Source organism: Daphnia pulicaria, chromosome 12, assembly GCF_021234035.1.
Source record: "Daphnia pulicaria isolate SC F1-1A chromosome 12, SC_F0-13Bv2, whole genome shotgun sequence".
Taxonomy (NCBI): Eukaryota; Metazoa; Arthropoda; class Branchiopoda; order Diplostraca; family Daphniidae; genus Daphnia; species Daphnia pulicaria.
The window spans coordinates 1006866-1033341 of record NC_060924.1 but is presented as its reverse complement, the minus strand read 5'-3'; the positions used below and the strand labels follow the sequence as shown (position 1 = coordinate 1033341).

Genomic DNA, 26476 nt, shown 5'->3' with positions numbered 1-26476 from the left:
CCACAAACGCTTCGTGTACAAATTCAATAAACTTTTTGAAGGCCGTTCACTGGAATCAAAATAAAAAATTTTGTGAATTAATTTTCGATTTCTCAAAAAGGTTGAAAAAAGAAAAACATCTGGTCCCGCGGAATCGTGAAAAGTTGAATCAAGTGGTACGGATAGGGACTTCCCCTCTCTTTTGGGTTTTTCCTTTTGAAATACAAATAAGGGATGATACAAGCATAAACGTCTAGACGGTCCGACTAGCCAGGAAGGTATGAGAAAACTTTAAACAGATGGGAGGTCGGCCGGGCCGCCTTTTGGGAAGCGTGATTTATAGCAGAGAATTACATGAGAGATGATTTAATGCCCAATCTCGGAAATGGGCCAGACAGAAACAAATTTCGCTGTCTGTCGGAATTCTTTCGGATTCTTTAATTTATGCACGGCTAATAATTACAAAAAAGAATTGCTAGCGTGAAATTTTTGGAAATTATTTATCAAGTGTCACGTACACATACGAGATCGAATGGATTATTTCATCTATAATTGCAGCAGCAGGTTACGTGCGTTAGATTTATGTGTGACCGAAGAACTTTCAGGTTTCAAAGTCACGCGGGAAGATAAGAGCAAAAAATGGAAATGAGATTACGCAACCATATCCACTCTACTTTGGAAATCTTGACCTTTGATGGGTATCTACCCCTCTTCTCTTGGACTTAATATATAATTTATTCCTTATTTTACTTTTACCAGCTAGATGTTACCGTGTTATTTATTTATTTTACACAATGATGTATTGATGAATCATTTTGCAAGTTTCTACTTTTCACCGATAGTTGCGCTAGGTGAAAGACGTGTAAATAAAGCAGTGTTTGCACGTTGCAGACGAATTTTTTGAAAATACAAACCCTAGCAAGTAGCAACTCGGTTAAGTTGTCGTGAAATTTAAATTTTAGCTTATTTTCCTTTATTTCTTTAATTGATATACAGTTCTCGGGTAATTTCCTCGGCTATACTGTTAATTACTCATCTCGTGCTGTTACCTGTTAAGTACACCGCCCACTTGGATTGGATGACCGACGTGTACTACAGCCCCAGCATGTGTGAGCCACAGCACGTGTGTACCATCACCATGTTTTCGGAAAAAAGTTGTTTGAAATCACCATCATTAACCCCTTGAGACGATAGCTCACGTGTCCAGCGCCTTCACATGTTTACTGGGCGTTTCAAGCTCTATCTGCCTGAATGAAGGAAGGAAATGAAATTGATGATTACAGGTGATTACAAGATGATTACAGTCAAACAAGTACAGTTGCTTTGTGAAACTTGCATGGCAGTGAAATCTCAGATGGTATAATGACATATAATTGCATCTTTCTTTTACGTTCTAATAAATGTATTTGTATTTTTTATTATTCAGTGTCACTCTTGTTTCAGAATCCCAGATATGGATAATCAGTTGACTTGCCAGCTGAATTCTGAACCTCATTCAAATCTCAACTTGTACCTAATCACTTAGAGCAAGTACAGAAGAAGCTGGTCATGTTGAAGATATTCCATCAACATCACCGTTCCTGCCAACCAGCCCAGGTGGTAAAAATATTTCCTAGATTTTTATATCTTACTATTATTGCCATTGAATTTTGGCATAACATAAATCTGATTTGTAGGAGAACTCCTGAATATTTTTCTAGATCTTCAGCTTTGTCACAAATTCGCCATAACTATCAGATCTCCCGTTGAAGGGTCTCTGAGGACTCTACGTAACATAGAAGAGACGACAACAAGTACTGCATCAGATAAAGTGGACTTATTCCCAGTAACCAATGAGACACCTGCTAAAACGGTACCTTTTTATAGCTTGCTATGGACTGAGTGATCGGTTAACTTATTGATTTTTCTCCCCAGATTGTGATTGAAGGAAACTCCGGGTAGCACATCACTATCACCATCAAAATCCATATTCCAAATGCGATTTGAAAGTGACAATGGCTCTAATTCCTCTGTTGTGGTCGAGTCTTCATATTCATTCTCGTCGGAGCCCAATCGGAGTTTAGTCAACTCCACCCAAAAGCCTACCGCTTCAATCGTCCAGCAGAACTCTCTGAAGAAGAGGCCGTTGAGGGGGATTGCAGCATTCGTAGTAGAAATCAAATGCAACGCCCGCGAAGTCCCTGGTCCCCGCCTAAAGCTCAGTAGCAATTGCTGCCGCTCAGCCACGGAAGTGAGGAAGATTAGGCCTCGAAAGGCCTTAACTCCATGGTTGGTCTCCGTCATTTATTCCGTTTTCACAAGATCTAGGAACATGTCGTCATTTCTTGATCAGACTCACAGAGCCACCGCTTGGTTGAGTTCGAGTTTCAAACGCAAGCCAGTACCTCGAACCAATCATTCTTTAGATGAAACAACTGAAAATCCGGAGACTGACTTAACTGCTGAAATTCCCAACTCGAAGTAAGTGTTTTCGGTGCTACCCATAATTTATCTATATCAATGTGTTTTTCTCCCTTTTTTAAAAAATTAGAATAGGCCGTCCTTGAGTTTCACACAATCCATCGCCACAGTAAACCGTCCCTCACACTGGTACCGAATGTGATGAACTGTTTAAGTTTAAGTACACACAGACACAGACTTGGTATTTTAATTTGAACTAAACCTTAATGAAAAGGTTATTTGTTGATTTAATACAGTGTAATTGTTTTTTTTTCTTTTCTCAAGTTTTGTAGGTCATGTTTTGATTTTAAATAGAAAAAAATCACAAACAGAACGCAGGTAGCTGACAACAGGCTGACAATTTCCGTTCCGTCCAGTCGTCCGTGAATGCTAAGGGCTATCACTAGGTGGCTAAAATTAAGCCCACTAGACGGCGCGGGTGTCTTCGTAGAGAGTAGAGACGACCGCCATTTCTTTTCGAGACACTCAGACGAGACGAGTCGATTTTTGTTTGTCGTTTAGCTTTAGCAGTAGCTTTTGATCAGCGTTACGTCGTAGTTGTTGTTACTTGCTCTCTCGAGAAAAGTTTATTGTCCTGAGAAAGAAATGGCCCAAATCCTTTCATTGTGAATTTTTGGCGTCTTGTAGTTAAAATGGAGACCCAAGAAATTGCTAACTCTGCCCCTTCAACTGAGACGGAACTGATGCCGGCCATTTCATCAGCCTTGGCGTCGTATTCTTGCCAAACGGAGGGCGTAGTTAATGAAATCGATTTCAAATGGACGATTGAACGATGGACGTTTGAACGATGGTCGTTTTTAAGTAAATTTGGAATATGGGACCCATTGACATCGACCGAGTTTTCGGATCACAAATTTAAGCTGGAAATCGTGAAGCATGGCAAACATTTAATGATACATCTTATTCATTCGAATTTGAGTTGTCCGATCGAAGTTGAGTTCGCCGTTTGCAACGAAAAATGCGATAGAATTTTCAAAGTAAACGAGGCGGTTATCATTTCCCCAAATAGAAAAAATACAAGGATGGTTTGCATGAAAAAACAAACCTTGCTGGCGGAATTTCTGACCGGGAAAACGACCATTCACTGCAAAATCAAAAGTTCGACTAGAAAGCAACCAACGGGCAAGGCTATTACAGCACTGGAGAGAGATCTTCACAAGACACCAACCAGAGACAACGATCAAGATCTTATTCTTCGTCAGCTCGAAGAATCTTTTGAAAAAATGCTGTTTAGTGATGTCACCTTTAACGTCCGTGGCCGCAAATTGGCAGCCCACAAGAACATTTTGGCCATGAGGAGTCCGGTGTTTGCCGCCATGTTTCAGCACCCAACGAAAGAGATGCTGTCCGGAAATGTGGAAGTGGAGGACGTCGATCCCGATGTCTTTCAAGAAGTTCTTCGCTACTTGTACACAGGCCTGACACGGTCGGCAGCCATGGACGTAATGGCACCGGCACTATTGGCTGCTGCCGACAAATATTTGCTGGACCACTTGAAAACTCGATGTGAAACTCACCTGATTCACCAAATGTCCTCGAAGAACTGTCTGGATTTGTTGGCTCTCACAATCACCCACCATCCAGCGGAGTATTTGAAGAAATATGCCATCGAGTATTTTCGCCGTTATCCGGGTAAGTTCATGTTGAAATAATTTCATCCAAAAAATTTTCTTTAATTAATCATCGTTGTGATTGTTTTTTCAGGTGAGGTCATTGGAACGGACAACTGGAAAAAGATGAAGGAAGAAAATCCGGCGTTGTTGTGCGACTTGCATCAAATGGTTTTCACAGCGCCGACTGTCTAGAAGTCCTGTGTCCGTCGATGTCATTTTTTCTACTACTGTTATCAACACGGAATCATTCTGCTGGAGAAATTCAGCCTTTTAAGGCTATTTTCAGTTTACTTTCTTTCCAAAATTAAAAAACGCAAATTTCGTTGCATCGTTTGCTTTGCATATGGACCCAAGTTCTTTTTTCTTTAATACAGATCCTTTCATAGTAGTTTAAACGCTTTTTGAGTTTAGGTTATGATTTTCTTTATCTTAAACAGATATTTTTTTTAGAAAAGTAGATGATTTTTTGTGTAAATTTGAAGTTGCAAAGTTTACGCAAGAGTGTCCTCAGCATCGTTGGATATTTTATATCACGTCATTTATTACGGAAAGAAAACACGCACGCAGGTGAAGTCCTACATTCAGAATAATATAACACAAAGTTTATTCGCTGTCATGAAACACTTTGGAGGTTTGTCTCGACAGGATTCTCCAACAACATTGACAACTCTGAATTGGTAAGTGGAATTTGTGTTACATTGAAGATTGAACTTGTATATGTACTAACACATGCATGTTTTATTTTTAGAGATGGGACATTTTCAAAATATGGGAAGCGTACAAGGACAAGTGTAATCATGTCATCGGTCATAAAATTAATTTAAAGCGAAAAAAGGAAACTAAATGAGAAACAATTGTGTATTCTGAAATTGTTATTGACCTTGGTCACCCTAGACAACAAACGTTTCTCAGAATCTCAGACCGCAAATTCCCAGCCCCAAAAAGTAGATTTCCAGCGAGTTGGCAACAGCGTGGCGGCCCTGAGCCCAGTTGCTGTTTTTCTTTGTTAAGTAGAGTTGTTCTTTGTCGTTGTTCCTTAGCGAAAATCTGAAACCGTTTTGCATTGCGAATTTTTTTGGCGTGTTGCAGTTTAAATGGCACAACAAGTAATTGGTAACGCTGACTCTTCAACGCAGTCGAAACTACCGGCCATTTCATTAGCGTCGACATCTTTTTGGTGCCAAACGAAAGGTGCAGTTGAGGAATTCGATTTCGAATGGACGATTGAACGATTGGCGTTTTTTGAAAATGGTGGATTATTGGAACTGTAATGAAGCGTCCGCTTAGATAGCGCGCGCTGAATTATTATACTATTTTATTTGAATATTATTCACGCATACCATATATAGTCATGTGCGAAACAAGCGCTATAGTTATTTTGGCCAAGCTTTTATTGTATACGCTTCATGTACTGCTTCTTCCATTATTATAATTTTATTATGCTTAAACCAGCTTAATTAGAATTATGAAGCTAGATTTGCAGCTACAAACACGTTTGTTTGCAGCTGCCAATCTTGAATGTTCTTACCTTTGTTCTCGATTTGCAAACATTTATATTTAGCATTTTGTACGAGGGTTTATAAGGAACTCTCGATCCGCCAGTTCAGTTCAGTTCCAGTTCAGTCTTAGTTCTCTTCCAGTCTTTAGTTCTTGATTTACTTCCGTCTTGTGTTCCTGTTCTAGTCTTGATTTATCTTAGTTCCCTTCTTCAATCGTGTCTAACAGTTACCGGTCCCTTCTTTTGTACCGAGCGTTATTAGTGTTGAGCTCTGTGTTGAGTTCTAGTGCTGTGTCAACAAGTGTCTTATCCTGTCTCCTGTTTCTTCTATTTTTCATCTCAGTAACGGTATGTTATTCTTAATTATTATTTGTGCTACTAGTTATTAGTGTTAGTCCAATACATCGGCTTGTGGGTAAAACGCCTCTGGTTGTTTATTCTTTATTATTTTTAGTCTTCTCTTTGTAAAGTTATTCCGTCCGAGAGGATGGATCTTTACATAATGGTGGCAGCGATTTTAGAACTCACCCACAATGTTGAATAATGATGTATTTGGTGCTAGACCTAAACTTGTACGCACGCCTATTATAAGTGTATCGAATCCCTTGTACAACGTTGTTGAAGTCGAGATCCATGCCCCACCTGTTTCCCCGATTCCGTTGAATTCTGTAGTTTCTGATTATCAAGAAAGTTTTGCAAATATTGTCGATACTGGAAGTGCGAAGCTCATCCAGGATCCTGTCCGGAAAATTCAGGGATCTACCGATAAAGAATTAAGAACCAGGGTGTACAGTGAAATCCAGAAAAAACTTAGATCATACTCCGGTTATCAGCAAGTAGATCCGTTATTAAAAACACCCCCACGTAGACAATGGATTCGCGAAGAAGAAACAGTTTTTAACAGTAGTGACGACGTTTCCTCCCCTTTGTTGCCTTATCTCACTGATTCTTCCACGCCCAAATCTTCTCGTCGAATTACACCAATAATAGATTGGACACGTCGTCTCTCAAATTATTTCAAAGAGAAAACAACGAATGGCAGACCATTTCGAAATTCAATCGAACAGATTAGTAGCGGAACAAATAGAAATTCGGATTCGAAGAACAGTAGAAGGAGTAATACTAGGGCCGAATGCAGTTTATCCGAAAGTAGTTCATCTACTTCCATCATTAATCCTAGCTTTGAAGAACTTAGAGGAAAGAAAGACAGATTTTCAAAAAAACAGTCAAGCAGTCTGGACGCAATTACTTCGGTTATTCCAGAATATTCAGGAGTTGGACACAGAGTCGGAGCTGATAGATCTATCAGCGGCGACGAAGTTAGCAGAGATAACAACCGAATTATCGAAATCCCAACTAGAGCTAACCCAGCCAGAGCTGAGGGAAGCAAGCGGACCAGTCCGGGGAATCAAGCTGTTGACGGAAGTATTGATAAATTGCGGGAGGAAAACATTGACATTCCTTCTGGGGGAAATTCTGTGTCTTCACGAACTTCTTCCGTTCGTACCAAAAAGAGAAGAACATTTCCTAAATTATTTTCCAAGCCAGGAAATACAAAGAGTAGACGAGGACGGAGATTATCACTCGGTAGTTCAAGAAATTGGAGAAGCGTCTTACTTCGTGCTAGAAAGTTTTATAAATTCACACGCCAATTTTCTGAGAAATATTCAAGCCCTCTACACGTTTCTGAACTTAGTTTACAAATTGGGACAAGTACAATCACTCAATCCGGGGCCATTGGAAACACTCAGGCCGGAGCTGATCAGTCTATCGAACAAATTAAATCAGCTTCCCCAAGTCAAGAGGTTCTCACGCAAAATATCTGTCCGGGAGTTAGAATTATTGATCAAGAAAACGAAGAAGAATTTGAAGAAATTAATTTCATTAGCAGTTTCAGCTTCCGAGGAACAAGTCCAGAAAGTGAACAGGCAGAGCCTTCAGGTCAATCAAAGCAGGTCAGAGAATCAATCAGTCCCGAACCAGAGAAGACGATCACGAGGGAACAGAGCTCTAGCTTGCGTCGAACAAGTCCAGCAGGTGAACAGACAGAGCCTTCAGGTCAATCAAAGACAATCAGAGAATCAGTCAGTCCCGAACCAGAGAAGACGATCGCGAGGGAACAGAACTCTAGCTTGCGTCGAACCAGTCCAGGTGGACAGACAGAGCCTTCAGAACAATCACAGAGATTTGGAGTGTTACGCAGTACCCAGTCAGAGAAGACGATCACAAAGGAGCAGACGCTCGACGGGATCTTCGCAGATTTTGGAGAATCGCGTAACAGCACCGATACAAACAAGGGAACTGAGCCCATCGAGTCAATCGATTATAGAGACAGAAATAAGAAACAACATAGAAAGATTCCAAGCACGCCTCAGACTAGTCCTAAGCGTAGTGCCAGAATAGAGGATTTTTGTTTATTATCAAACTCAAATTTAATTACCAAAATGAATACCAATACTACACCTAGATTTGCAGCAGCTTCAGATCTATCCGCTTTTCAAAAAGATCAATATGTCCGCTCAAGCCTACAATCTTTACCATCTTTTTCTGGAGGTGCTCTCCAGCGATTTGACACTTGGCTAGAAACATTTGAAGCCATCATGTATGACTCTGATATGACGGAAAAAGACACTATTCTAGAATTATATAAGAAAATGACAGATAAGGCACATCGAACTATGAAATATATTTTACACAGCGGGAATGACAAATTTGAGGAAATTAAGGAAAAATTATTGGACCATTTTCACGGAGATGAAACGACAGAGAAGTCTTTAAAAAAGTTTAAAAAAGCAAATAGGAAACCAGGGGAAAAGATTTATGATTTCGCTATTCGTCTTAAGGAACTATTCAGATACGCTTATCCCAAGAATTATGAAGAAGACTCCTTTCAAATTATTTTAAAAGAAAAATTCATAGATGGAATTGATGAAAAATTACAAATGAAAGTTAAATATAAAGAATTCAGAACCTTTGACGAACTTGTTGCCGCAACAAGAAAATATTCGGTTCGTATGGAAGCTATTGAATCCAATAAGGAGAGACACGAATTTGTTAATGCTATCAATCAGACTAGTCACTCGAATAATTCAGAGATACAAGAAATCAAACAGATAGTAAGGGAACAACACGAAACGGTCAATGCAATAGCGTCTGCATTAAAACAGGGGAATAAACAGGCAGAAGAAACAGCTACTGACCAAAGTGAAATTGCTAATTGTATACAAGAACTTTCAAAAGCTGTTAGCTTTCTGTTGACAAAAGACGGAAAACAACAACACGTTCAGAAACAAGTAACCTTTCAAAATCAAATGCAAAATTTTCAGCCAACTTACCCCAATAATGGAAATAGTCTCAGATTGCCTTATAAACCACTTATCAGTAATAATACGCAACCGAATCAGCCTTTTTATAATAGACCAAGTTGGCAGCCTCGACCACCCAGATCACAGCAGTGGCAACCGAATCAAAATGCTTTTCAGCAGCCAGGGTTTAGACCAAATTTCCCTACACCTTTTCAAATACCCAATCAACCATCCACTCCGACCCAGCAGTTTACTAGATTTCCACTCATTTGTTTTTCGTGTGGTGTAGAAGGCCATGTAAAGAATAATTGCCCTGTTCCAAGGCAACAGAATTTTCAACCAAATTTTCCATCAAATTTTCAGTCAAATTATCAACCAAATTTTCAGCCAAATCATCAACAAAATTTTCAACAAAGCTTTTCTCAGAATCAACAAGTCGAAGCTTTAGAGTCAGCAAAACCGCCAATTTGTTACAATTGCAGAGGTATCGGACACAAATCATTTGAGTGTCAAATGAAACCAATGGGCCCAGGTCATCCTAATTTACCAGGACCCCCTCCAAGGAAACAGGGAAACCAATAAGTATCAACTGTGGCTTCGGGTCAGTTGATAGTGAGCCTCTTCTTCAATCCCGAAATATTGCTAAGTTAACTACATTAACAAATGAATCAACTCCTCGAATTCCTCTTTCAAGTTTTCAGCGTTCTTTTCAGGCTTTATTTGATACAGGAGCAGCTAGAAGTGTCATGCATTACAATCTTTTTCAATCTCTTCCACAGCGAAGTCGAGGGACCTGCAGCAAACTCGATTTTGATTTATATGATGTACATGACAAAAAATTAAATACGTTTGGACAAGTGATTTTGCCTATATATTATGGAGATGTTAGACTTTTCCAAAATTTTGTGATTAGTGATGGTATTTCAGAAGATTGTATTTTAGGATGGGATGCTATTAGGAAACATGGCTTTACAATTAATGGGGAAAATCAGAGCATTTATCTAGCTAGAGAGGAGCCAGACCAACAAAAAGGCACATCAGGACCAGCGCCCGAAATGACGATTACAGCAAGTCAACGAGTAAAAATACCCCAGCAATCAGTAATGGTAATTGAGGCGAAGATGAAGAGATCATTTCCTTATGTCTCTCCTAAAGCGACAGTGGTTTTTACGTCTAATAAAACACTACCAGGTGGTCTAGAAATAAGGGATTTTGTTAGCACCGTTTCGAACGATGGAAAATATAGTTTATTAGTAGAAAATCATTCAATGCATTCTGTTTGTTTACCAAGATCTTCTCAATTAGGAACGATTGAAATTGCGAGTTCAATCATTGGAAAAGTAAAAATAGATTATGATAGTAGTTTAGGGGATAAAACTCAAGTTTGGTTAAACTGTGAGGACCCAGAAAAAGGAAATATGGATAATGATAATAAATTAAGGGATAATACTCAAGTTTGGTTAAACTGTGAGGACCCAGATAAAGTTGAAATAGATAATGATAGTAGTTTAGGGGATAAAACTCATGATTGTTTAAAACAATACTATGAGGACCCAGAAAGCTTTAAAGAGCCGCAAGGTTATTCACGACGGAACATTGTGGCAGCAGATTTTTTTTGCGAACCTAAGGATTTTTCCCGTCGGATTCTTACGGTGTCAGAAAATATAAATGAGCCAGAGGTTTATCCAAGAAGGAGCCTGGTGGCGTCAGAAAGCTTAAAAGAGCCTAAAGTTGATTTACGACGGAGCTTTGAGGCAACAGATTTTTTTTGCAAGCCTATGGAGGTAGCAGAAGATCTTAAAGAGCCGACATTTTATAATGAGGTTCCAAAGGATCTTAATAGTGATTTAAGCTTAGATTTAAGGTCAAGCGATTATTTAAAGCAGAGTAGAAAGATAGAGACTGAAAACGCGTACGCGAACGCAGAAAAGGAGAGAAGCGGTAAAAATCCAGAAGTTGATTCATTTGAATTCCCAGACGTTGATTTAGAATTTCGAGAACCCCTTTCGGACTTAATCTTTGAATTTAAAAAAATTTTCGCTTCTGAAACTTCAGAGTTGGGTAGTACCGACTTAATAAAACATACGATAGACACACAAGGGAGAGGCCCTATCAGACTACGCCCATATCGCTTACATGTAAAATATAAAGATATAGTTCTTAAGTTATTGGCTGACTTGAAAAAAGCTGGGATTATAGAGGAATCAATTTCAGCTTGGGCAGCACCAGTAGTTATAGTTATAAAAAAGAATGGAGAAATAAGAGTTTGTGTTGATTACCGTAAATTAAATAGTATAACAAAGAAAGATTCTTTTCCGATGCCTCGTATTGACGACACTTTAGATAAGTTATACGGAAAAAAGTTTTTCTCCACTTTGGACTTGGCCTCAGGCTATTATCAAATTGAATTGGAAGAATCGGCCAAAGAAAAAACAGCATTTGTAATAGAAGATCACCTTTATCAGTTTACGAGAATGCCATTTGGATTATGTAACGGGCCACCAACTTTCCAACGGCTAATGAATTATGCCTTGAGAGACGTCTTAGGGAAGAAGGCATTGGTCTATTTGGATGACGTTATAATTTTTTCAGACACATTTGAACAACATTTGGAAGACCTCCGTGAAGTATTCGAGTTGATAAGGGAAGCAAAATTAACGTTAAAATTCAAAAAATGTCAATTTTTGCAAAGATCAGTTAATTATCTGGGCCATGTGATAACAGCGGAGGGTATCAAACCAGACCCAGCAAAAATCGAGCAAATAAAGAACTACAAAATACCGGCATCAGCAGATGAAGTTCGTTCCTTTCTAGGATTTGTTGGATATTATAGAAAATTTTCACCAGATTTTGGCGCGATAGCAAAACCATTAACTAGAAAGACGCATAAGGATATGTTAAAACAGCCGTTCACTTGGACGGAAGAAGATCAGAAGGCGTTTGAAACGTTACGCGACCGTCTTGTGACGCCGCCCATACTGGCATATCCCAACTTCAACGAAAAGTTTTTACTTTTCACCGATGCCTGTGACTACGGAATTGGAGCCGTACTGTCGCAAGTGCAAAACGGAGAAGAACACCCGATAGCCTATGCAAGTAGACAGCTGACGAAGCCAGAAATGAAATACTGTACTACTGAGAAAGAGGCATTGGCGATAGTTTATGCAATAAAACATTTTAAACATTATTTACTAGATAGGCCTTTTGAGATAATTACTGATCACGCAGCTCTTCAGTGGTTAAAAAATCAGAAGGATAGTAACGGTAGACTTGGTAGATGGGCTATAGAATTAGCAGGAGTAAATTACGAAATAAAGTATAGGCCTGGGAGAGTTCACCAAAACGCAGATGCTCTTTCACGTATGAAGATAGCGAGCCTAGTAACAATCCAATCGACGGATAAATTTCAATATGTATGTGAAAAGCAGAGTGAAGACGAATTATGTAAAGAGATTAAAGTTTATTTAGAAACCGGGGAATTAGATCAAAAATATGAAAACAAGAAACCAGAATGGGCAAAAGAAATAGAATATTTTGAAGTAGTCAACGGAGTGCTTTACCGACGGGAAATTTTAACAAAAAAGAGCAAGAGAAACGAAATAAACCATCAGCTAGTTCTCCCCCTTTCGCTTCGTTTGCTAGTATTAAAAGAGCTTCATGACGGACCAATGGGAGGTCATTTAGCATTTCTTCGCACATACTTGAAAGTTAAAAATAACTATTATTGGCCAAAAATGAGAAAAGCAATCGAAGAATATTGTAAAGCTTGTAAAGAATGTACAGAAAATTCCAAGTGTACGTTAAAGGCCTATTTACATCCACATGACCTAGCACAAGCACCCTTTCAAGTCATAGGAATTGATTTCCTGGGTCCAATAACACCAGCATCAACAAACGGAAATAAATATATCTTGGTAGTCACGGACTATTTTTCCCGTTGGCCAGAAGCATTCGCGCTAAAGAATCAGAAAGCTTTAACGACGGCCAAATGTTTATTTGACACAGTAGTGACCCGGCACGGAATGCCTAATGCTATCGTTTCAGACAGAGGAACAAATTTCACTTCAAAATTATTTAAATATTTTTGCGAAAAATTGAAAATAAAACATAGATTAACGACCTCTTATCACCCGGCTAGTAATGGAGAGACAGAAAGATTTAATAGAACGATAACGACCATGTTAAGAAAACAATTAAAAGACGGTAATTATGAAGATTGGGAAGATTTAATCGACCCTTTACTCTTTGCCTATAGAAATTCAATTCATTCTTCTTCAAACGAGACCCCGTATTATATCATCCACGGTAGAGATGCCAACATACCTATAAATGAATTTCTGGGAGCAATCCCTAAAACAAATATTTCACCCTCCGACTATGTAGGAAATCTGGTCAATCGTTTACGCTACACTTTTCAACGAGTACGGGAAGAAAGTGAAAAAGCGAGGGAGCGGCAACGAGAACAATATAACAAAAGAGCAAAGGAAAATAAATATGTAGTAGGGGATAGAGTTCTATTAGATATAGTGGTAGTACAAACCGGAGACAGTAAGAAATTTACTTCAAAATATAAAGGACCCTTTCGAGTAATTAAAACTTATAATAACAAGACAGTAGACATCGCCGACAATTCTTATAATATCCAACGCGTGCATGTGAATAGGCTAAAACCGCTGTTTGAAACGATGCTGTGGAAAGACGAAGCGTGCCCAGAAATAGAGAAACCAGCCGAAATAAAAGACCCGCGCTTTAAGTCAATAAGTACGCAAGTAACAGAAGGAGCAGAGGATGAAAAAGACGAAATAAATAGCGAAGAATCAAATATTTCTAGTAACAGTAATGAGGATGAAGATGACGAAATAAATAGCGAAGAATCAAGTATTTCAAGTGAAAGTAATGACGATGGCTGGGAAACTTTTAGTAATGAAAGCGATTCAATTGAAACGGAAAACGAAGAAAACGTAAACGACGTAGGCCTAACAGACGAGGAAAATTCTAGCATAGATAAGAATAACGCCGAAAAAGAAACAACGAAAGTCAATGCAAACGAAAAGGAAAAAGGATTGCATACGGGGAGAAAAAGCACAAGTAAAGAGAAAAAGGGGAGCAATATTCAAAAAGCTAAAAATAGAAACTCGCGTCCTTATCGCGAGCGCGTTTCCCCCTGTCCACCCTCCCCTGTGTTAGCTGATATCATATTTAACGCACCATCAACACCAACTCAGCCCCTTCAAGCAAATTTACACCCAGTAGCAACGGCAGAGAAAAAGAAAGAAATAAAGAAGAAAGAAACAAGAAAAGTGGCCGATCCCAAATATTTGAATGAAAGACCCAAAAGAATTCGCCGCGAACCCGCCCGTTATAGAACAGATGTTTAAAAAAAAAAAAAAAGAGAAAAAGAGAAAAAGAAAAATCTTGACCAAATTAAACATCTAATAAAACATAGAAACGCCCACGACGGATTCAATAGGAGGAAAGAGGGTTATTAGCCAAGAGATCGATCCTTGTTCACCCACTCCAACATTTACATTCGTACAGTGTGCAATATTTGTTTGTGTTTTCTCCTAAAGTTAAAAGTTCTCTTCAAAAAGAAAAAAAATGGATTCCCCATCACGCAGCGAAAGTTCTACCGACAGTGCTGATATCCGTAGGGTCGAGTTTGAAGACGGGCGGGTAGTGCACCTTCCAAACAGAATGCCCGAGGAGAGAGTTATGGAAGTGCGTAGTAGTCAACAGGACTTACAATTTTATCACCGTTACAACGCGGGTGACGTTTGCCTGGGTCCAGGTGAGGACCACTGGGAGGCTCTAGGCCGTCGAAGTGAGCTCTCAAAAAATTTGATTACAGCGGTATATATGAACAGGCTATCGGAGTCAGTCAATACTGGCAATTGGGTTCAAGTGAGGGAGAACATGAGAGCTATACTCGATGTGGATCCGGCAAACAGACGTTCACCACTAAATTGGAACGTCCCGGATCAACAAAGACATCACTTCAACTACGAGCCCGTTGACGCAAGAGAAAGGGAAGAACGAGAAGAGGAATACGAAGGGTTCGGAGTCCCGTTCGTAAGACCCGTTCAAGATGTAAACGAAAGAGAAGAAAATGATGGCCGCGAATCCCCATTCGTGAGATGGAGACGCGAGCAACTGCAAGGCATCAACAATGGAGACCCGTGGGGAGAAGAACCGGATGCGGGGGCCATACCATCTCCAAGAAACAGCCCAGTAGACCCACACCCAGAAGAGTGGGATATGTACTGGGGCCAACCGGCAGCGCCCCATTTAATCGAAAATCCACAACCGAATTGGATTCAACAAGGGAATGTGGGCCGTTCCAATCGGAGCGGGCTACCTGCAGAGGAGTGGGAGCGGGAAGAAGAAAGTCCCGAAAATTAATTAAAAAATTTGTTGTTTTGGATGTTCTGTTTTTTTTTTTTGCCATTTGAGGCTATGTACGCCTTTACATGCTTTTAAACGTTCATTCTCTTATATGCTTATCCCCAACAAAAATATACTTTACCTTAATGCATCAAATAGAAAATAAATAAATTGTTCAGTAAATATCGAAAAAAAGAGCAGTAGGAAAAACAGGAATAGTGAGAAGGAAAAAGAAGTTTTAAAACATAACAAAGAATGAAAAAAAGGAGTAGAAAAGAGCGAGAGAAAGAGCAAGTGGGAGCATACTATGAGAGACGAAGAGGGAGAATAAGAGGGAGAATAAGGGGGAGAATAAGAGGGAGAATGGGAGGGAGAATAAGAGGGAGAATAAGAGGGAGAATGGGAGGGAGAATAAGAGGGAGCATACTATGAGAGACGGAGACTGAAGGAAGAATGAGGGAGGGCATGAGAGGAAGCATACCGTGAAAGAATAAGAAGTAGAAAACAAGAGAAAAAGAATAAACCATTTTGATATTTGCATTTTGATTTAAATAGTAGCCTATTCCGCGTCAATAGTGCAAACGCTTGAAATTTTCAAACAGTAAATTTACTTTTAGGTCAAGATAATGACGGTAGGCCTAGTTATTAGAACAAAAAACGAATTTATTTTCTTTGTAGACGCCGTTTTTCTTGAATATTTCCCTTGCTTGCGCGTCCAGTATATATATTTACCCTCCAAAAAAATCTTTACCCTCCCACATTATTATCCAATATCTTAATATTGTCCCATTCATCGTGTTCTTTTTATAATTGATTATATTTTGTCTTAAATTTGTTTTGTAACCCATAAAAAACAAAAATCGCTTTCGCTACGAGAAAATCTTAATAGAAAAAAAAACCCACAACCGATGATTGATAAATGCTTTAAATGATAATTTTTATTCTTTGAATCTTTTCTTACTGTATTGTTATATTATGTGTGAATTTTGTATTACTCTATAAATTTTTGTCATCAGTAGCACGGGAATGTTTGTTCTCCGTATGCTACTGCTGCTAGGCCTATACGCTCTAGGCCTAACCGCTCTCGAGGTCACCGTCTGTGATTGCGAGCAAGCGTCTCAAAAAGGAGTTCTGCAATTCTCCGATGAAGACTGTCAGCCCGAAAAAAATGAAAATCGCACAAATGCAGTTAATTATTCAGTATACACTGAAAAACGGGAAGAATTAAAATTCCCTGGCTATATTTGTGCAAGATGGAAGCAAATCAAACACATTACTACAAGCTTCTTCGGTCAAAAAGTGGTTGTGCCTGACAAAATTGCCTTGGAAACTTCACCTCTCGAGTGCCTAACAATGTACGAAAGCCGTCGGTGCAATGAACAACCAATGACGATCAACGACAATAAATTTTTCTACGATCAAGAACCAGTGGAAGATGGATGGTGGTTGGAAACAGTCACAGCCGAAACTATCAACTGTGCCGTCGAAAAAATCCAACTGTACCAAGAAACAGAAGGGGAAAGTTTTTCAACTCCCCTTGGAATAGCGCCAGCAACAGCGGGCAGCATATCCCACAATCACCTTACTTTAATTTGGGATAAAACATTTACCGTAAAATCAGAGCCTAAAGCACGTCTGGTTGAATCTGGTGTCGCGATAATAATAACAACCGGCACACCAAATAAATTCCGAATGCACGATGAAGAAAAAGAACTAGAATTTCACATACAAATAACGAACAAGAGGTGCCTCCCACCACTGACAACTTGCGACGTTAAAGCAGATGCTTTTGACGTGATAGGCCAACCTAAACTATACATTTTCACAACACCAATTATTCCGAAAAATTCTTCGCTAGAGGAAGTGTCAAGAAAACGCCCGGTGTTGAAAGAAGATGCAAGTATTGACGTCGTCGCCAACTTTCAATACTTGCGTGACCAGCTCCTCGACAACGAAAACGACTTGACTCGAGAAATAGAGAACTTACAGTGCGAAAAAAGGAAAGCTACCCATGAACGTGTTGTTTCTACAGCCCAGTTTAACGGATGGCTGGCAGCATCCATGGTCAACCTTCCGAAGTGTACTAAACTGAGCGCGTTCGGGAAAACAGTGCTAGCTATTACTTGCAAAGTGCGCAACGTGTCGTTCGCTGCAGAAGTGACAAACTGTGGACCTCAGCCAAAATTTGAAAAATATACCATAAATCGTGACGGTTGGGAATTAGTTCCGTTTTCACCATGTTACTGGTCTGTAGGCTTTATAAACTTTAATGATAAGCCGTATGCCTACAGCAATGGGACTTGGCGGCCAATCGTCGCACAGATTGTGGTCCCAACACAAACTTTGGCGCATTCATTTCGCTATAATGAAGTGAAATATTTTGATTATGTGCATCAATCTAATCCAGCCTATAACGACGCCCTATTGGACAGCATGAACGTGCTAGCAGATATCGTTTCAACAATTAACGATCACTCCGCCGGAAATTTCACGCCATCTCACGTTCCAAGGACCACTAATATCTTAGTCAACGCCGAAGAATTGTCTGTCTACCCGGATTGGATTGAAAAAATAAAGAAATATTTTCTTCTTGCAGTAGTCATCATCATCGCTATTATCCTGATTCGCATTTTTATAGCTTGTGGCTGTTGCAATCTGCTTAAAAGTTTTTGCTGTTTTCTATGCAAACCTAAAGCTACCACCGCCGTCAATCCACGCGCGCGCCGTCCTTTGAATTGAATTACGGGGCGTAATTCAACGGAGGTGGGAGTGATGTAATGAAGCGTCCGCTTAGATAGCGCGCGCTGAATTATTATACTATTTTATTTGAATATTATTCACGCATACCATATATAGTCATGTGCGAAACAAGCGCTATAGTTATTTTGGCCAAGCTTTTATTGTATACGCTTCATGTACTGCTTCTTCCATTATTATAATTTTATTATGCTTAAACCAGCTTAATTAGAATTATGAAGCTAGATTTGCAGCTACAAACACGTTTGTTTGCAGCTGCCAATCTTGAATGTTCTTACCTTTGTTCTCGATTTGCAAACATTTATATTTAGCATTTTGTACGAGGGTTTATAAGGAACTCTCGATCCGCCAGTTCAGTTCAGTTCCAGTTCAGTCTTAGTTCTCTTCCAGTCTTTAGTTCTTGATTTACTTCCGTCTTGTGTTCCTGTTCTAGTCTTGATTTATCTTAGTTCCCTTCTTCAATCGTGTCTAACAGTTACCGGTCCCTTCTTTTGTACCGAGCGTTATTAGTGTTGAGCTCTGTGTTGAGTTCTAGTGCTGTGTCAACAAGTGTCTTATCCTGTCTCCTGTTTCTTCTATTTTTCATCTCAGTAACGGTATGTTATTCTTAATTATTATTTGTGCTACTAGTTATTAGTGTTAGTCCAATACATCGGCTTGTGGGTAAAACGCCTCTGGTTGTTTATTCTTTATTATTTTTAGTCTTCTCTTTGTAAAGTTATTCCGTCCGAGAGGATGGATCTTTACAGAACCATTGACGTCGGCCGTTTTTTCTAACAATTACCAGCTGAGTCTCAACTCGGATCCGCATTCCCAAAATGTAGAAATAAAGCTGCTTTACCCAGCGTATTTTTCATATCCGATTAAAGTTGAACTCAGCATTTCCAATGAGGAATGCAAGACAATTTTCCAGAACACCACCAGCATTCGACAAAACACTAGATTCCCTGTAACAGTTTGTGTGGTTAGCAAAAAAGCCTTGCTCGAGTCTGGGGATTTTGTGAATGGAAATGTCACCATTTACTGTAAAATCGGATACCTAAAAAGAAATCTACTGAAGGGAAAAGCTACAGCAACCGAGAGATATCTTCACAAAACCCCAACCAGAGACAACAACCAGGATCGTATTCTCCATCAACTCGGAGAACTTTTTGAAAAAATGGCGTTAAGTGATGTCACTTTTAACATCCGTGGTCGCAAATTTGGAGCCCACAAGGCTATTTTAGCTATGGGGAGTCCAGTGTTTGCCGCCATGTTCACTCACCCGACCAAAGAGATGCTATCCGGCGAGGTGGAAGTGGAGGACGTCGATCCCGATGTCTTTCAAGAAGTCCTTCGTTACATGTACACTGGCTCGCCACAATCAACAGCCATGGACACTATGGCACTGGGGCTTTTGGCTGCTGCGGAGAAGTATTTGCTGGATCAATTGAAAACTCGTTGTGAATCTCATCTGATTCGCAAGATGTCAGCCAAGAACTGCCTGGATTTGCTGACCCTCACCACCCACCATCCAGCGGAGCACCTGAAGAAATTTGCCATCGAATACTTCCGCAGTTATCCAAGTAAGTTCATGTTAGAATCATTTGATTAAAAAGAACATTCTTCAATTAATCGTCGTTCTGATCGTTTGTCCAGGTGAGGTCATGGGAACGGACAACTGGAAGAAGCTGAAGGAAGAAAATCCGGCGTTGTTGTGCGACTTGCAGCAAATGGTTCTCACCGCCCAGACTGTCTAGAAGTGCCCATGTCCATCTATGTCCATTTTTCTGTTACTGTTTTTATGACACGGAATCATTCTGCTGGAGAAAATTCAGCCTTGATTTTCAATTAATTCTTTCTCAAATCAAGAAACGCAAATTTCGTTGCTTCGTGTGTTCTTGCGTGCACGTAATATGGACGCAAGTTCTTTTTAAAAATACAGACACTTTCACAATGGTTTAAACGTTTTTGTAGTTTAGATTATGTCTTTTTCTTAAACAGATAATTGTTTTAGAATAGAATAGTAATGATTTTTTTTGTAAGTTTAAAGTGGTGGCTTTAACGAGTTAGACTTCTTCGTTCGCGTATCAGCAAAAAAACCGCATCAGCAATCGATTGCGTATTGTTATGGTTTTATGGTTGTGATCAGATTAAAAATTGCAACCCTGGTCAGAACTGTTCCTCTGTTCGTGTTCGAGAATGTAGCCTACACGATAGTTGTTACAACTTGTTATGCAGTTGTTACGGGATACACTCTTGTCGGACATTTTTCGTACATAAAATAGTAACTCCCACTTGTATTCTTGAAGATTACTAAATGTAAATTTTTGTGTGGTGAATTTACAGGTACAATTTATATTTGGCAATTCCATCTGATTAAGTGGCCTGAAAACTGATTGATACATTTTCCCAAAATGTCATCAGATGGAGAAATACTTCAGAACAGTAAAAGTAATTATGGTGATCAACTCTTTAAACCTTAAGTTACACATTTAGTTATTTGATGGTTTGTTTCTGATATTAATTGAGTTTTTATTTTTCCATTAACAGCCTGTTGAAGTCTGAGCTTCTTCATTGCAGTCCGATGACATGGATTTGCTGCAGCCAGCTGGCGGAAGGTGTTCCTCTTTCAAGCTTGCTATCTGTGGCGGTTGTAACTTTCATTACATGCAGAAACACTACAGAACAATTTAAAGTATGTCAGTTGATAAACTTTTTAGAGTTAGGCTACACATTTACTTTGTTTATGACTCAGACTAGCTCTTTGCTTTTTATCTGTTTACTTTTCAGCTAAGACAGTTTGTGTCAAAACTCAAAAGCTTCCGAGCCGTCTATTTCTATGTTACATTTCTAAATGTAATTCTGATGTATTGCTTAGTTTAACTTTTCTTTTGTCATAATTTTTTCTGATAGTAATTTAGTTTTGTTTTTCCAAGTAGAATTAACCACCTGGTGAAGTAGTTTTAACATTTTTGGATTTCATCAGTAACAGTTCTTTCAATCATGTAGTTAATTATGGATGCTGTAATTAGGCTGTAAAAAAATAGCTAACAAGATAACCAGAAAAAAAGAAAACCAAACATTTCGAAAGTCCCGATCCAATTAACGACGAATATCAACGATCGGCATACATGTGTTCATTGTGTACGTATATAAACCCAAAGCTCTACAACATTTATTTATTTTTATTTTTTTCAGGCGGTCTGTCGTACTAACTAGCGGGTAGACAAAAGATCAGACAATTTTTTTTTTTTAGGGGGGGGGGGGACCGAAACGCCACCATGTATTAACAAAATCTCGAGACATTTTCTATTTCAGATCATGTTCTTTTTGTTTTGTTTTTTATTCCAAATCTTTCGGTCAAACATTTCCAACGCGCAATATGTCACATCTACACGTAACTCGATGAAAATCAAAGAGTATCATAATACGTCAAGTGGAAGGTGGGTTGTTTGAGGAGGGAAAGATTTTTGTTCAAAGACTATCGGGTCCTCCGACGACGCTGTGGGCTTCCAGGGCGTGCTCGTGGAGGAACTTCTTGACGAAAGTGATGTACGAGCACGAGTTAAAAGAGCAACGATAGTGGGGCAAGTGCGAATAAATCTGTCCGACCAGCAAGCCGGGATGAGGCTGAGCACAGCCCTGGTAATTCCGGCGAAGATGTTGCAACAAATGTTTCCTACATTTATAATTCCGACGGCAGACGGGGCAACTGACTCGCCCCGATAGATAGACGCACGACTCGTCACCTGCATCAGCCAGAATATAGAGAGAGAGTTTGAAAGGTATTTTGTGGACAATAGGAAGAAACAAACAGAATTCATCAAAGAAAATTCGATTCAACTTTTGGCGGCTGTTGTAAGCAAAGACCCAAAATGGTTAGTTAGACAAAGGCCTGATCTGAGGATATGCAATGACTACAGCCGCTAGTACTTTTGCAATTGTAGGAGAGTTAGACTACAAATGGGAAGAAGAAGAAGACGACGGATGCATGGAGGTTTGCCCGTGAGCGGTGACGGCGTGTCGGTTTAGAAATCCCCTTATGAACGTGATGTAAGGACAACCGTGATGGGGACAACGGTGAACGGGCAGAGGGCACGGCTGGTCTTGGCTGTAACCGGAAACTATTTCTCCGCATCCTTGTCGCAGGTGGCGATACAATAGTTTTCGGTACTTATAAGTCCGATGGCAATTGGGGCAAACAACTCGAGTTTGCTCGTCCACTTGGGCACCTGTCGGCGGCAATCGGGGCAACAAAAAGACAAACAAGGAATCAAATCAATTAGGATCGGCCTCTCTGTGAAAGTGGACATCAAATAGAAAACAAAAACAAAAAACGCGGATTTCTTTAAAGAGTTGCATTGTGGGATCGATTGCTGTGGGCGCTTTGAACGTGTCTGCTCACGGACGACTTGACGAAAGTGACGTAAGGGCAAAAATTGCAACGGAAGACGGGCAAGTCGCACAGCTGGCCGTCGCGGGAGCCGACGGTCGTCGCCGTCGTCATGGCGTCGCAGCCCATGCGCAAGTGGCGGTACAGATCCTTCTTAAACTTGTAACTGAAATGGCAATTGGGGCATTTGATCAGGGGTTGGTGAGCTTCAGGGTCGGCCTCGATGGCCAGGGTTCGCGCAAAGTCCCTATACGAGACTCTGCGATTTTCTTGGATGAGCGAGATGAGGTTGGGTTGTGCGCAGCCCGTGTTGTCCCGGCGCTAATGTTGCAACAAATTTGTCCACGACTTATAAGTCCGATGGCAGACCCGGCAAATGACTCGATTGTCCTTCCCGTCATCACCTGTGGGTTCAGAAGATGGGACAAAAAACGGAGAAAGAGAACCATTCAGATAAAAACAGGATCATCAAATCAAAGTAACAACTAGAGACTTCCCAATCTTTATAATTCTGAGGTAATAACTGAAAAAAACAAAACAAATTACAATCCCGACTCGAGGTCTCAACGGTCTAGTGCGCAGTCTGACAGTGTCAAAGTGCAAGAATCCTTTAATGAACGTGAAGTAAGGACAAACGTGGCAACGGTAGACGGGCAGATGACACGGAAGGTCTTCTCGGTAGCCGGACGCTATTTCGCCACAACCCTGTCGCAGATGACGGTACAAAAATTTGTTGGACTTATAGGTCCGTTGGCAATTGGGGCAACCGACGCGAGATTGACCGTCCACCTCGTCACCTAGATATGGTCAGAACATTTGAGAAAAAAACAACAATGGACACCCATGAGACTTTGAACCAAATTTGAAAAGAAAAAAAGAAGAAAAAAAAATTTCATATCATTCACGAGCGGAAACAAAAATCAAAAAGATCCATTTTCTCATCGGCAGGATTTCAAATCGATACTTTTTAAAAAAAAAAATAAACGAATACAAGAACAAGCGATTCAAGCGCGTTTCAAACTCGGTTGGTAATCGCCGCCGTGTTCTTTTTGATTGTGTGTTTTTATGAATTCCCTAATGAACGTAATGAAAGGGCAGAAATTGCAACGGAAAGCGGGAAGCGGAGTTATGCATCCGTGGTAATTGGCCATCGTTTCCGTTGTCGCTAAATCGCAGCCCTTGCGCAGGTGACCGAACACGTGTGTTTTATGCTTATAAGTCCGATGGCAATTGGGGCAAGCATGGCGACTTTGCACGTCCTCGGCGACGCCTGCTAGCAGCAACCGAGTGAAATAAAAAAGAAAAAAAAGAAAAATAAACAAACAGAAAATCAAATTAAACGATTTCCAAAGTTCTCGTGGTAGCAGTCAGAAAATAATCGAAATCAATTTAGTTTTTTCTTACATTTTAACACATTTTTATTTCGAACTGGATTTCTTCTTTGGCCAGCCGCCGCCGCCGCTTCCGACGTCATTTCATCGCATCCCTGGCGCAGGTGGCGGTACAAACCTTTCTTATACTTATAACTCCGCCAGCAATTCGGGCAACCGAAGCGTTCGTCAAGAGACTGATCGTCCATGTCGTATCCTAACAGAAGAGTTGGGAGAGAAAAAAAAAACAAGGGACCAATGAGAAAAAAGAAAGAGTCAAAATAACTTAACTCAAAATTAATTGGTCAAGCTTCAAAAAGAGTTGCTGCCTGTATTTAATTTTCGCATGGTCGTTTGATTTGACAGATTTTGTGTCTACAAAAAATCAATCTGAGTTCTGTTTATTGAAGAGAAACAGCTCTGGTAATGGAGGGACAAAAATAAGAATTGTTGAGGGAATTTAATAATTGCATTTGATTCATAAAGGGTGCCTCATCAAAAAGTGTCGCTTGAGATTTCCTTGGTGGCGGGTGGTGAAAGTGCACGAGGCTAAAGGACACTTAAACATAGTCACCGAGTCGCATTTGTTCGAATGCAAGTGGGCGACCAGGGCACTAACCCGAAGGAACCTGACCGAACATAGCGGACAAACGGTTGCAGGACCCCTTGCTGAGACTGCCGTGGCAATCATTCGATTCGTGTCGTGACTGTCGTCCGCGGGTACGTCCAAAGAGTCACCTATACATTAATTCGGAGAATGTCACCCGTCAAGTTCGGAATATTTGGTTTTTTCTTTAGCTATGAAACCTAATTTCTGTCTATCTACCCTTTCTTCCTCTTCCGGACATCTTCAGCGTGTCTGCTTGTAAAAGTAATGTTGCACGACTGAAGGAATAAAAAAAAGAAAGAAAAAGAAACCTGATTCGGGTCACTAATGCAAGTTCATCCACGTGAATGTCGTGAACAACGACACCAGAGCGTTTTTCGGAAGGGGCAGAAGGAAGGCGGATCAAAAAGAGAGCAGACTACGGTACGAGAGAGAATCTAGCACCAAGTAGAGGACTAATATTGAAGAGGAATGCCTACCTCGAGATGCTGCGCCGCTAGATGAATTTTTAGCCTTGGGTTGTGTTCCTGAGGGTCCGGCAACATTGTCTCCCATTCGATTGTCTGATGTAGAGGGGCCTTGGAATTTAAAAAAAAAAAAATACATTTTTAAAAATACGGGTGTGTTATAAACTATGACTGGTAGTTTATATATTATATTACCAAAGGTAATTTCGCGGGTCGAGTTGGGTGCAATGGATATCTTTCCGTTGTCAGATGTGCTCCAGTCGTCGTCACAGTCCTGGGATTTTTTAAAATTGAAATTAACTTTATTAAGAAAAGTTCTGCCTCTGTTTAACACATACTCGTGATGCCCATTCTGGTCCGTTATTATCTAGTTGGTCTTCCATGTGGTCAGAGTCTAATTCCGATTCCATTTTCGTATCTACAACACAGTGGTCATCTGAGTCTGTGTTCGCTGGATGTGTAGGAGATTCCGATGGTACAACATGAGCTTTCTTGGGAGGAGGCGGTTTTGGTCTAGAGGATGATTGGATCTGAGAAGGAGTGTGTGAAATGTTGTCATTTTCGGGTCGTTGAGAATTGCTGCGAGTCGATACAACTGACGGAGTTGATGTTGATTCACTTAGTGTTCTTTTGGCAGCATTAGTCCTTGCATTTTGACCAGATTTGAATTTAGACTGGTCACCTTCTTTATATGCCAATCCTGTAAGAGCACAAAATTGGATCTATGTGGTAGGATAATTGTTAAAAAAAAACTCACCTTTGATATCAAGGGCTTCAGCTGTTTGCAAAAAACTAGCAAGTCGTTCCTGAGCAACATTTACTTCTTCTTTATACATGTAATCTACAAGTTCTCTGAGATCTGAAAAACTGACATCTTTTAAGAATATGAATGCCTGTTTGTCGACTTGCTTGCTCTGCATTTCCTGGAAAGAAAATAAAAGCATTTGAATACAAATTGCCATCAGCATCTACAAAACTAATATTTAGCTTACCTCAAAGTAGTTGCTACAATCACACAATACTAGTCTGGTTTGAACAGTGAAACAAACGGACAAGTCAAACACCTTCTTTCGACAAATTAACCAGTAAAGCAAAAAAAGATGACGATTCCAGAAAAAGACAAGATCAATCTTTCAATTAAATATTCTAGAAGCCCCAAAACTAACGGGAAAAACGAGACACGTAAACTGCTCTTCGCTATTCTTTCCAATATGGCCGACTAGGCTGAGCTCAGCAACGCTACCTACATTTCGATCAACGCAGTTCGAAACATTTTGCCGTTCCTGCGCACGCTTCATTTGTTTGTTCGAGTTCTTTCTTTCGAGTTCTTTCAATCATGTTGTTAATTAATAATTATGGATGCTGTAAATGGAATATGGTTGTACACAAGATAGATTGATACAAAAAGAACATTTCTTTCGGTGGAGCGTACAAAGTTCCTAGCTACCAGACAATTTTTTCAGAATATTTGGGTTAACTATTATTAACTACATAAAGTGACATTAATTTGTCTTTTCAGGAAGCATTTCCAGTTATGCTGACAGGTTTATCCTGTATTGTTCCCGTAGTTGCTGTCCGATGTGGCTCGTTGCAGCCTATGCTGGTGAAAATCATTTTTGCATCTTGTTAAACTTAAACTGGCTGTTCCTTGGTGCTGTTGTCGC

General features: G+C 40.0%; 2 protein-coding genes and 1 long non-coding RNA gene across 12 annotated transcripts; 2 read left to right on the top strand and 1 right to left on the bottom strand.

Annotated features, from left to right (window-relative positions):
- Positions 1-938: 938 nt before the first annotated feature.
- LOC124316378 (speckle-type POZ protein B-like) lies at positions 939-19928 on the top strand. Of its 3 annotated transcripts, XM_046782289.1 has the most exons (8): positions 939-1336; positions 1406-1575; positions 1656-1831; positions 1894-2247; positions 2312-2439; positions 2510-2620; positions 2704-4071; positions 4144-4440. In XM_046782289.1, exons 7-8 carry the CDS (start codon positions 3072-3074, stop codon positions 4242-4244), a joined length of 1101 nt encoding a protein of 366 aa, XP_046638245.1. In that variant the 5' UTR covers positions 939-1336; positions 1406-1575; positions 1656-1831; positions 1894-2247; positions 2312-2439; positions 2510-2620; positions 2704-3071; the 3' UTR covers positions 4245-4440. The 3 variants fall into 3 exon arrangements, with proteins under 3 accessions (XP_046638245.1, XP_046638246.1, XP_046638247.1); XM_046782290.1 differs by having other exon boundaries at positions 1688-1831; positions 1894-2439; XM_046782291.1 differs by lacking the exons at positions 939-1336; positions 1406-1575; positions 1656-1831; ... (3 more) ...; positions 2704-4071; positions 4144-4440 and adding exons at positions 18748-19558; positions 19632-19928.
- A 217-nt stretch (positions 19929-20145) lies between these two features.
- On the top strand, positions 20146-26445 carry LOC124316625. 2 transcript variants are annotated; one of them, XR_006911870.1, is made up of 4 exons: positions 20146-20259; positions 20322-20426; positions 20526-20670; positions 26357-26445. It is a non-coding gene; the product is annotated as an uncharacterized LOC124316625 (long non-coding RNA). The 2 variants fall into 2 exon arrangements; XR_006911869.1 differs by having other exon boundaries at positions 20526-20674; positions 26357-26444.
- Positions 21385-26069, bottom strand: LOC124316359 (protein tramtrack, beta isoform-like). Of its 7 annotated transcripts, none has more exons than XM_046782256.1 (7): positions 25805-26060; positions 25570-25735; positions 25151-25512; positions 25008-25086; positions 24825-24923; positions 22915-23165; positions 22067-22772 (listed from the first exon to the last, which is right to left on the bottom strand). In XM_046782256.1, the coding sequence occupies exons 2-7, from the start codon at positions 25730-25732 to the stop codon at positions 22560-22562; spliced, it is 1167 nt and encodes a 388-aa protein (XP_046638212.1). In that variant the 5' UTR covers positions 25733-25735; positions 25805-26060; the 3' UTR covers positions 22067-22559. The 7 variants fall into 7 exon arrangements, with proteins under 7 accessions (XP_046638215.1, XP_046638212.1, XP_046638218.1 ...); XM_046782257.1 differs by lacking the exons at positions 22067-22772; positions 22915-23165 and adding exons at positions 23346-23641; positions 23773-23955 and having other exon boundaries at positions 25805-26069; XM_046782258.1 differs by lacking the exons at positions 22067-22772; positions 22915-23165 and adding exons at positions 23346-23638; positions 23773-23955 and having other exon boundaries at positions 25805-26069.
- Positions 26446-26476: the final 31 nt, after the last annotated feature.

What these genes read in the sequence shown, in the direction of transcription:
- LOC124316378 (XM_046782290.1), top strand. Translation starts at nt 3,072, where the DNA reads ATGGAGACCCAAGAAATTGCTAACTCTGCCCCTTCAACTGAGACGGAA. An exon ending in GTATTTTCGCCGTTATCCGG is followed by an intron (nt 4,072 to 4,143) that starts GTAAGTTCATGT and finishes TTGTTTTTTCAG; the next exon opens with GTGAGGTCATTGGAACGGAC.
- LOC124316359 (XM_046782256.1), bottom strand. Translation starts at nt 25,732, where the DNA reads ATGCAGAGCAAGCAAGTCGACAAACAGGCATTCATATTCTTAAAAGAT. An exon ending in TAGCGGCGCAGCATCTCGAG is followed by an intron (nt 23,166 to 24,824) that starts GTAGGCATTCCT and finishes GACCATATCTAG; the next exon opens with GTGACGAGGTGGACGGTCAA. An exon ending in TGAGACCTCGAGTCGGGATT is followed by an intron (nt 22,773 to 22,914) that starts GTAATTTGTTTT and finishes CTGAACCCACAG; the next exon opens with GTGATGACGGGAAGGACAAT.